This window comes from Chelmon rostratus, chromosome 3 (assembly GCF_017976325.1).
Source record: "Chelmon rostratus isolate fCheRos1 chromosome 3, fCheRos1.pri, whole genome shotgun sequence".
NCBI lineage: Eukaryota > Metazoa > Chordata > Actinopteri > Chaetodontiformes > Chaetodontidae > Chelmon > Chelmon rostratus.
In genome coordinates, this window is record NC_055660.1 from 23,638,257 (window position 1) to 23,648,880 (window position 10,624).

The window sequence follows — 10,624 nt, forward strand, 5'->3', positions numbered from 1 at the left end:
GCATCGTGTCTAATGAGAGAATATGGACGCGCACAGTGGAAGGACATGCTGGTACCCTACATGCTATTATTGGACCTCTCGGTAACACGGCGCCCTTGTTATTAACTTAACCACTCCCGTGAAAGAGATGGCGTTGCATGGTGGAGGAGAGATGGAGATGGAGGGGTGGAGAAGAGAGGAAAAAGACACGGGCTGATATCACAAAGAGAGAGAGAGAGAGAGAGAGAGGGAGGGAGGGAGAGAGAGAGGCGCGGAGGGATAGAGGACAAAAACGTGACTAGGCAGCCTAAGAGCTGTTATGCAACCGCTGACCTACTAACACATATTTCTAGAAAGGGAGCCGGAGAAACTAGAGCAAAGTGTCCGGCATCGCAGTACACACAGGCAGCCCGAGCCAAGAGCCAGAGCAGCAGCCACCCGACCCACTGACTCAACCACAACACACCGGAGCGCCACACGACCGGGACAAGAAAACTTTTCGGGCTTCTTTTTCTTCTTCTCCTTTTTTTTTTGGGAGGTTTCGTCAAAGAGGACGAGGAAAGGAGGAACCCGGAGCGAGACAGCTTTTGTGTCGGGGGAAGCCTGAGTGTTTTTCCCCACCTCCTCCAGGACATGGAAAGGTATGTTGTGGCTGAGCGGAAGGCTGCCTTTCGCCGTGTGTCTTTGTCTGTTTGTGTCGCGGCTCTCTGCGGGTAAACGCGGGGCTGTTCGGGCCGTGTGTGCTCGGGGTGAGGACGTGATGCTTGCGGCCGGTTATTGTTCACATGGCGGCTCTCGGGAGCTCCGCGCGTCCGTGACTTTGGGACGTTTGCGGCTGTTTTTGTCACATTGAACGCGGCGCGAGCGGGGGCTAACGTGCTGCTTCGTTGCCGGTTTTGCTCTCGTTTGTTCGCCTTGTTACGGACTCGAAAGGTGTAGCTGGACCGGAAAAACGTGATTGGCCGTGTCCGACGTTATGTGCTCAATGTCAAGGCGAGGTTACTCCCCTCGTGGTGGTGGTATTTTCCAGGGAATGGGGGGCAGTAGCCGTGCTCGCGCTGTGTTGTCTGGTTAATGCAGACACAGTGCACTATATTAGCTGCTGCACGTGGCATGCTACTGTCTGTATGTGTATGTTTTATTTATGTAGGTCACTAGATCACCTTAGCTGCGTGGATGTGAATCCGTCTTTGTGGCTGTTCAGCTCATGCAAACATCAGTCTGGACTGAAGCATGACCTCTATTACAATACAAATTCCCGTGCAATGTCCTCGTAAAGCCACATTTTCAACAAAGGTAGTTGAAACTCATGCTTGAATTGATTGAAGGTTATAGGGATATATAGATTATATACTAAGAATGTCATAATCATAATGTTTTGGATAGCTAGCCAGTTAATATTGCATAAAAAATGATGGGAGTGTTACAAAGAATCTGGGGGGGCGACATGTAATGCAGCAGTCATCTATTAAAGAAATGAGCAGATTTTTCCAATCTAGAAAACTTCCTTCTCTCCAGATGTGCAGAGCATTTACTTCTGTTTCCAGGTTACATCACTAACACATTTATAGATGTTCAAGCTCAAAAGAGAAAACAGGCACAAAATGTCTGATTTTTATTCAAAGTGAGTCACCGGGTGATTCTTTTTTACTCCTAAGGTGTGTTAATAAAGCACAGTGCGTGGCTTTGAGGGAGTTGGAGGGTATGACATAACCAGCACACAGCAGGGAGAAGCAATAAACAGCAGCTCTCTCCTGGGACAGAGAGGCCTGTAATTGATTCCCGTTCACACCCTGCGCTTTCTTCCCATCATTCATTCCCAGATTAACACCAAAATCCTTATTTTTAAAGCAGCTGCTGGTCAGAATGGATGGAAATTGTATTTTAGAAATGCTCTCATCAGTGATGTAACACAGCTGCTCAGTGTCTGTGAGATATTTTTAACCTGCACAGTCTTTCTCCTCCAAGAGAAAGCAGAAAAAGCAGAAGTGAGGTTGGACCAGATATACAAATCCTTTTTTTTGTTTGGTACAAAACTTCGAGATGTCGATGTGACTTTGTTGCAAAATTAGACATCCAGGATGTGATGCAATGCATGGAAACCCCTGTCTGGCGAAGGCAGGCAGAGTCCTGGTGAGCTCTTAGTCCGCCTGCTGCCAGCTGGTCTGGTTTGAGAGCCGGCTGCATTGCTCCATCCCAGCCAGCTCTCTGAATATAGGTCAAACCTGTATCTGGGCGAGGAGACACATGAGGCATACAGGGCAAGCTGTGGACTACTTTGACCACTCTGAGGAATATGAACCACAGCTTCATGCAGACTTTAGCAACTACAGCTGCTTGGCCCAGTTTTCCTACTTTACTGTCTATTCATCAATATAGGGAGTTTACTTTGTGAATCTGCTGACTCTAAGTAGCTAAAACCTTTGACTTGTAAGTACAGATGTGAACATGTTGCATGAAGAACTGCACAGACTGCACTTAAAAAGATGTAGGTCACGTATCACCAATTGACCCAGTAAGGTTCAAAACACTAACAGAATATTATGCAAATGTTTTAGCGTGTATAGATTTGTACATTTCAGAATAAGGCCATGCTTATTATTTGGAAACAAATATTTGACCCAGTTTTCACCAAATTTTAACCTTCTCTCAAAAATGTGCATTTGTCTGTAGGGTTCAGTCTTTTGTCGCTAATCATTAGTTAAGGTAGAGGTGCTTTTAGTCACACATTACTTAAAGGAAATGGTTATAGACACTCAGCCATAGGTCTCGCTAACTGACCTGGAATGTCTGGAGTCCCGTCTCTTAGTTTTGTTTCTTGACACAAAGCCGTGGGGCAAAATGGAGGCTCCTAGCCGGGGCCCCTCCACGTGTGTGGTGTTGGATGACTTAAAAGATGGAGGAGGGGAAGAGGATGCCATGCGTTTTACTCAAACTTGCCTCAAAGGAGGTCAGAGGTGAAGCATTCCTCCCCAAGCGTCAAGTGCCTGGGAACTGCCTGAGTGCTGTTTTCCAGGGCTGAAAACACTGAAAACAAACTGGGCACAGTAGCTGTAGTGAATTTATATTTTTTAATGGAAAAGTAGCCCATACACAAAGAGCCTTTAGCCTTGGCTTTTATTTAGAGCACAACATGCACAGGCAGGAGAGTCAAAGAGGAGCTTGGAGGGCATTCACAGCAGTACAGTAACCTGTAGCTTCTGCTGCTATGTAATATGCAAGCGTTACACAAGCTCTGGTTCGCAACAAGAGAAATTCAGAGCACGTACGTTACGAGCAACAACAGCAGCCCCTCCCCATGCAGTCCTCAGAGAGAGCCTGTTATGTGTGAATTTGGCTGCAGAGATGGGTGTGTGCTCTGACGTCAATGCCATCTCCCCATCTCTCACTATCGTTCTTTCATCTGCTGCTTATGCATTTTATTACATGCTGCAAAAGGTGTTGAAGGGTTTTCTACAGTGAACAGGAGGTCATGTTGCATGACAACCACTGTGGCTTTCATAATCTGATTTTGAAGCAGATGACGTGTTCAAGTTTGTCTCTTTTATTTCTCCTGCTTGCCATTCGGTAAAATTCCTCTCATTTCCACCGACTGAATTCCTCTTGTCACCCCATCCCTCTCCTGCTTCCTCCCTCCCTCACCTCTTTCTGTCGCTCTATTTTTAGAGTGCACTCTAATACTCTCTTTCCCTCTCCTGCCCTCCCTCCCTTGCAGTCCCACTGACCTATTTTATGGCGCACCGTCAAAGACAGGAGGAGTGTTTACTGCTTAGCGTCGTTTCTAGGTCAGTGGGACAGCGCAGACGTATGCGTGCTTCCTTCCCGCCTGCCTTTGTTTCGTGTACCCTCCCTCCTCCCCCTGCAAGTCTTTATAAAAATTATTCAGGGTTGGGGGGGTGGGGGGAGTGGCTGACTGACCCTACATTTTTCCACATCTGTTGGTAGTTCTGTCCAAATCCCTTTCTGTTCAGCGTAGCTTTACTCCAGTTCCTTGAGAAAAGACACGGATAAACAAGAGATAGTAAAATCCCTATTTTGGCACTGAAGGGAAAATGTAATTTGGAGAGTAGCCTGCAGCATATCTAGACTCAGCCCCTGAGTTACAACATAACAGACATGTGTAAATAAAAGGTTAATTATTCAGAGAAGTAGTCAGGCTGTTTCAAAGTCAGAATGCAGTTTTTTTTTTCCTTTTTTTTATGTAAGCTCGTGCAACAGGGTCAGTGACTCTGGGGAAAGCAGAAACATGTTGTAACCAGTCTTGAGAAGATGCACATTAGATTAAGTAGTTATGTGACATTGACTGGATGGTATGAAGATATTGGTTTGTGATACGGGAACAGTACACCGCATCGAGTGAAAAAAAGGTCAATGTGCGTCAGTTTTGTTCTGCTCAGCTGGTTTCGTTCTAACCTCTTTGGGATGTGAGTGTGTTTGTTGCCTCCTCGTCATCACAGTTTCAGTAATGGGAACAGTCAGTGGAGCTTCTTTGTTCAGGTTCTGGTCTCATAGTCCAGCAACGACTATGCAGTGAGAACATACAGTAAGACCAACATGGGAGCGTAGGGATTAGGAGCTGCATGCTGTTTCCTCAGAAAAACTCCAAAGTCCCAACACACTGTCTCTTGTCCGGTTCCACCTTTGCATGCTAGACTGTCAAAGTTTAACTCTCAAAATGAAACAGTTTGAGCTTATGGTGGGTTAGTTACATATGACCTCACCTCAACAAATAGGAAATAGTCTGCATGTATCCAGTCCCTGCTGCTTCAATAGCACAACTCAAATTCTTAATGTTACTCCTGTATCAATATGGTATTTGCGAATTTGATCTTTTTGTTTGATTTCAATATTCAGGATTTGTAAGTCTGCAAAAAAGTTTCTTGACAATTAAAAACCACAGACTGACTGCACTGTGGTGAGACTGCTAGGATTCAAGTTAAATTCCTTTAAACTACTTCCACCAAACTGTAATTGTGCTTCACTGAGTCCAGATCCAGTATTTATATAGAAACTGGGTTCCCTGAAAACATTGTGGTAACAGGAAAGATGAGGCATGTGATGATGATAAAAGTTCATATTTATGCTACGTTTAATTCCAGCATAGCGAATGAAAAGCGGCTCCAGAGGAGTCATTGTAACCCACAGGCACAGTGACCTAGTTTATTACATTCCCTCTTTGTGTGTGTGTGTGTGTGTGTGTGTGTGTGTGTGTGTGTGTGTGTGTGTGTGTGTGTGTGTCTGTGTCATAAAAAGATGTTTTCATGTTTGTAATGGACTCCAGGGCTCAGTGTAATGACGTGTTATTAATTGCTGCATATCGACTGTGTAATGCTGTGCAGTGAGAGAATCAGAGGAATCAGGCCTAAAACAAGAGCATATCTACTTATTACATAACACTGGACTGCCGGCAACATCCATCCGTGCTGCATTCAGTGTTGTTGTTGACTTCATGGCGCAAGACATGCTGGGTGGGCAAGGCTTCCTGTAAAGCTACGATGTTAACACTGCATGGGGAAGTGCAGCAGCTTGTTGTGTAATTTCAGACAGTGTGACGCTACCAGAGAAACTGAGACATTGACCGTGAGAGCGCGCCCCCCCCAAGACACACACTTGCAGCCCAACACAGATGTATGCCCATTCTCATAAATTGAATCCAAATTGCACAATTCTGATTTTCGTCCCTTATGATGCATTTTAGGAAATGAAATCTAAAAGCATAAATTAGAATTGCACCTAATTTGCTTCATTATATACTATACTATTATGACAGTACTATATGTCAAGTGTTGTGATTGAGTGCATCTGTCCATTCGCTGCCTTCTTCAGCCCTTTATCTGTCAGTCTGCAGAGCCGGCACCAGGTCAGCCTGCTCCTTGTTATGTGAGCGTCCTGTCTTACGCAAGAGCTCTGCAGCAGCAGCAGCAGCAGCAGCAGCGGCAGCAGCAGCAGTAGCACATACTGTACAGTATGCTTAGTCCCAGCCACAGCCCCGTGTACTCATGTGCGTGCTGCTACTTAGACTCTGCATCCGCCCTCCTTTTCTCTGTGAAGCCAAGGAAACAAAGACAAAGACAAACATTATGTAACTGTGGGGGTAATGTCATAGATTTCTGGCACAGGTTGAATTGCAATAAACAGCCTGTGTATTGATCTCGAGCCTTAAAGATTACACTCAAGGGACCCGCATTAAAGCTTTGTTCTACAGTTCTAAATTTAATTTGACCTGACTGAAGTGTGTGTGTGTGTGTGTGTGTGTGTGTGTGTGTGTGTGTGTGTGTTTATTTATTTATTTATTTATTTGTTTGTTTATGACACAATGAACTACAGTGGTTTTTAAATCTCTCTCTCTCTCTCTCTCCCTCTCTTCCCCTCCCTCTCTCTCCATAACCCAGTTAGTGGTCAGCAAACAGCAGCACTGTAGCTGGATCCTCAGGGAGCCCCGAAGTAGACGGACTGACCTACATCCTCTGTGAGACACTGAGGGAAGCAGGGCAACGGCCTGACAGGCATCACAACTCTGCTGAAGACTGAGGAAGACGCAGATAAACTCAAAATCACCCCCAGCGAGACTCCAGAGACTGCTTTGAACTATTTGCCAAGACAGCTGGAAGACTCGTTGCTCAAAATACAAGCTTGTTTCTTTTTATAGGTACCTTGTTCAGAACACTAGTTCAATGTCTGAGGTTTTTGTTGAATTCCACCTCTTTTTAATCTTCTTGGCTAATTTGGACACTTGAACGTTTTAATCTTGAAAGATAAGCAACAGAAATCAATGAGGCTATCCCTTCGAGGAGCACAAATACCTCATCAAGAAGTTTTTGCAGATCCTGCAACATAGGTCAAGCTCCTTAGTGACAAAGCAGAAGGCTCATATAGTTTTACATCTTTTCCCTCCCCCCCCTTTGCCCTTCGCCAGAGTTACACTCTGGCCCCTAGCTGGGAAGAAATGGAAAGCCTGAGTCTACACATCCCATCCACCAGCAACAAAAATGCCATGGAGGTAGACAATTTTTCTAACTACAGCGGGAGCCTCCCATCCCCTGGTCCTGAAGGCGGAGTGCGGGTCAGCCGCCAGGCTAAAGGTTCCAAGCCTACTGTGACCTGCCGTCGCAAGCGAGAGTTTATTTCTGATGAGAAGAAAGACGCCTGCTATTGGGAAAAACGAAGGAAGAACAACGAAGCAGCCAAGCGCTCAAGAGAAAAGCGTCGCCTTAATGACATGGTGCTAGAGAACCGGGTCATGGCGCTGAATGAGGAGAACGTTCGTCTAAAAACCGAGCTCCTTCAGCTCAAGTTGCGCTTTGGCCTCATCAGCACATCCTCCTACATGGAGAAGAGTCAACAGATCTCCAACAGTGCTGCGGGTGTTAACGCTAGTAGCAATGGGAGCAGCACCAATGGCACCCCAAATAGTAACGCCTACCTCTCAAGCAGCGGCTACTCCAGTGCATCCCAGGTGATGCTGAACTCCGACTCATCTGAAACTGAACAGTCGAGCCGTGGCGACCGCCACGCCACGCTCCACAGTTACTCTCCCCGGGGCTCCATCTCTGACATGTCTGACGGCTCCTCCAGAGACAGCCCAGAACCCATGGGCTACAGCATAAAGACGGAGCCCTCAAGTATGGAGATGGCCAGACTGGAAAACAATGGGATTCCTGTTGCTAATGGGTTGCCCAATGGTATGGCAAGTGGGGCTTACCATGGCAACCACACTGCTCTGGTTTCTCCTCACCAGCAGAACACCCCATTGGCTGAAAGTGCCATGGATTACCAGCACCACCAACAGCAGCAGCCGTGCCACATAGAGGCTTCCACTACCGCTAAGGCCACCTCTGCACAGAGGAGTGTCATCTTGTACCGCTCCAGCAGTGGCTGTTACCCCGTGGAGAACCAGAGGCCAGAGGACCAGCAGTCCCAGGAGAGCAGACCACTGAAGCAAGACCAGCACACCTCGGCATCCAAGTTCTCTGACTGCTCAGTGACCATCAAAGAAGTCGCTGAGAAGCTAGAGAGGACAAAGACCATGGACTCACCTCAGTATGAATACACTAATGGTCATGCTGAGTCAGCAGAAGAGCTGCAGCAAAGGTACAATGCCAACGGACAACAACCCCATGAGAACCATCATGGGCACTATAGTTACCAAGGTCAGGAGGGCAGTCTTCAGCATGCAGAAAGCCACCAGAACCCCTTTGCCCCAGATCTGATTCACAACACTGAGGAGGGCAAGTCCTCCTTCCCACAGCACAACAGCTACCTCAACACACTGGACGAAGAGCCCCCGGTGCTCACCTACGAGGGAGGCCCCCGAGCCAACGGTTTCTACCAAGAGAACTCTTCCACTAAAGACACCTCATCCAGTGATGGGGACCCTCGTAGCTCTGACAAGGAGGGCACCACGGATGATGAGTCCCCCTCCTCGTCCTCCTCAGACATCAGCAGCTACCACCAGAAGGCGGCGGGAGCTGCCGGTTCGCAAAGCGAGTTCCAAGCTGAGGTCAAAGGCACTGCCCTGCCCCACAAGCTCCGCCTCAAGTACAGAGCTCTGTCCAATGGGGCAGCAGGAGTGCATGGGGAGGGACCGGTCAACACCTCCATGTCCCCCTCTCCCAATTTGCCACAGCACCCTTACTTAGCTCTACCCAGCAACCCTCACAGCACCCAAGTCAATGGGGAGAGCAAAGAGGCGGAGAATGAGACTGAGTATGCTGTAGAGGTCAAGCCTCAAGTGAGCGAGAGGGTGGAGGCTAAAAAGGAGGGAGGGAAGAAAGGGTCCAGCAGCAGCAGAGGTGGGCGTAATAAGAGGCGAGATTAAGGACAAACGGGGGCTGCCTGAGCATTTTCCTGTCACCTCTTTGTTGTCTACAACACACAGACGACTACGATTCACATCGCCACCCTACAAGACAGAGAAGAAGCCAGTGATCTGTGTGAGCTGTTGTTAGGATGTGATTTCACCATAAAGTTTCACTGTGTCACCTGTTCCCCATCCCTTTACTCTCTTTACTCCTACCTCCCACCTTTCCCTCCAATTAAAATAATAGATCACTAAACGAGGGAGGGAACAGAATGAAACTCTCCAGAGCTGGAGTCTGGGATATTTCCTCTGTGGAGAATTCAAACATTAGTCAATTATTCATTATTGTAAACTGCCTGGGTGGCTGGCCAGCGTTTATTGTGGCATTATGGGAACATTCCTTTGACCAAAGAATACACCTCCTTCCTTCAGCTTCTCCCTTTTTGGCAAAGAGTTACATTCTTCCTCCCTCTGAACACATCTGTACCTTTTCAACCCTCTTACCAACTGCACTCAAATCCCCTTCACTTCTGAAGCACTTAGATTGTATATTACTGTGACATATAAATTTGCATATATGGAATATATATTTTAAGAAGAAAAATGTGGCAAAAACAACAAAAAATAAAGCAGTGGGATGCGGAAGTCATAGACTTAAAAGTTTGTTCTTGTTGAGACACCTTGTACAGTTCCCTTTTGTCTAGAAAATGCCTCAAAGATTTTCTTTTAACTAAAAGTATGAGCCACAACTTGTAAAAAAGAAAAAAAGTACAATTTTTTTCAGATTTACGGATCAGATCGGGGGCCTCATTCTAGTGATCTGAGCTCACTCAGAGCTGTCAGAATGGTCAAGGCCAGTTACACGCATATCAGTCAAGGCTATGCAGTCACACATTGCTGTTGGCAAAACCTGACAAGCACAAGGCAAGCCTCGTTTGCCAGCCGTCTGACAAAAATCAATACATTTTCATTTCCAGACAAAAACGGTCTGTCTAATAGACAAAATGGCTCTCCAAACCAGCAAAGCTGCTCTCTCTTCATAAGGTGCCTCTTTATTGTGTTGTCCCTCGTCCCCACTTTGACCGATGTCTTAACGATCCCACTCACCTCCGCACTGAGTTGTTTTAGGTAGCTCATACAGTCTGTACGAGTTTAACTGTTTCACTTCCTGGTGCCTGCCTCTGGCCACTATGTATAAATGTAAAGTTGTCTATCTCTTGTATACTGCTGTCATTATTTTATTATTATTTTATTAATATTGTTATTTTCTATTATATTCTGTTATTATTTTGGCTATTACTATGTGTAATTTTCTGTCACCCTGTTGTGTCATTTTGCTCTATGCTCTTCCTGGTTGTGCTGTGTATTTACCCATGCTGCCCTTTTCCCCAGTTACCATTTGTACTCTGTGTTACCGTATAACCTTTGTTGTTTGCCTAAAGGCTTTCCGAAAATGGGGAAAAAAAAAAAAAAAAAACTGAATAAGGCTTGTCCAGAAGTGATTATGTATTGCTATACTTCATGTGGATATGCAAAATGGTTATAAAAACACTCATTTTTGATTGTGAAAGATTTAAAATGGGGAAAAAATAAAAAGTTGTTGAATTTCGGAATGTCTCTTTTTATGAAATATGACATAAAAGTGACACACACACCCAGATCAGCCTTTTTCTAGCAGAAGACCAACTAGCTGATTCACAGTTCACAGACAGCAACATCCCAGTCTGCCAGTACAGCTCAGTGTGAGCCGACACGGCCAGAAAAACTTCGCCAGTTCACCGCGTCATCGCTTAATGCCGCCTACTGGCAGAGATTCACTGGAATGAAAAAATCCAAACAGCACAC

At 46.1% G+C, this 10,624-nt stretch overlaps 1 protein-coding gene across 1 annotated transcript; it reads left to right on the forward strand.

Moving 5' to 3' along the window:
* Positions 1-284: 284 nt before the first annotated feature.
* LOC121604028 lies at positions 285-10,278 on the forward strand. Its single transcript, XM_041933406.1, has 2 exons — positions 285-620; positions 6,372-10,278. Exon 2 carries the CDS (start codon positions 6,926-6,928, stop codon positions 8,795-8,797), a length of 1,872 nt encoding a protein of 623 aa, XP_041789340.1. The 5' UTR covers positions 285-620; positions 6,372-6,925; the 3' UTR covers positions 8,798-10,278.
* The last annotated feature ends 346 nt before the right edge of the window (positions 10,279-10,624 follow it).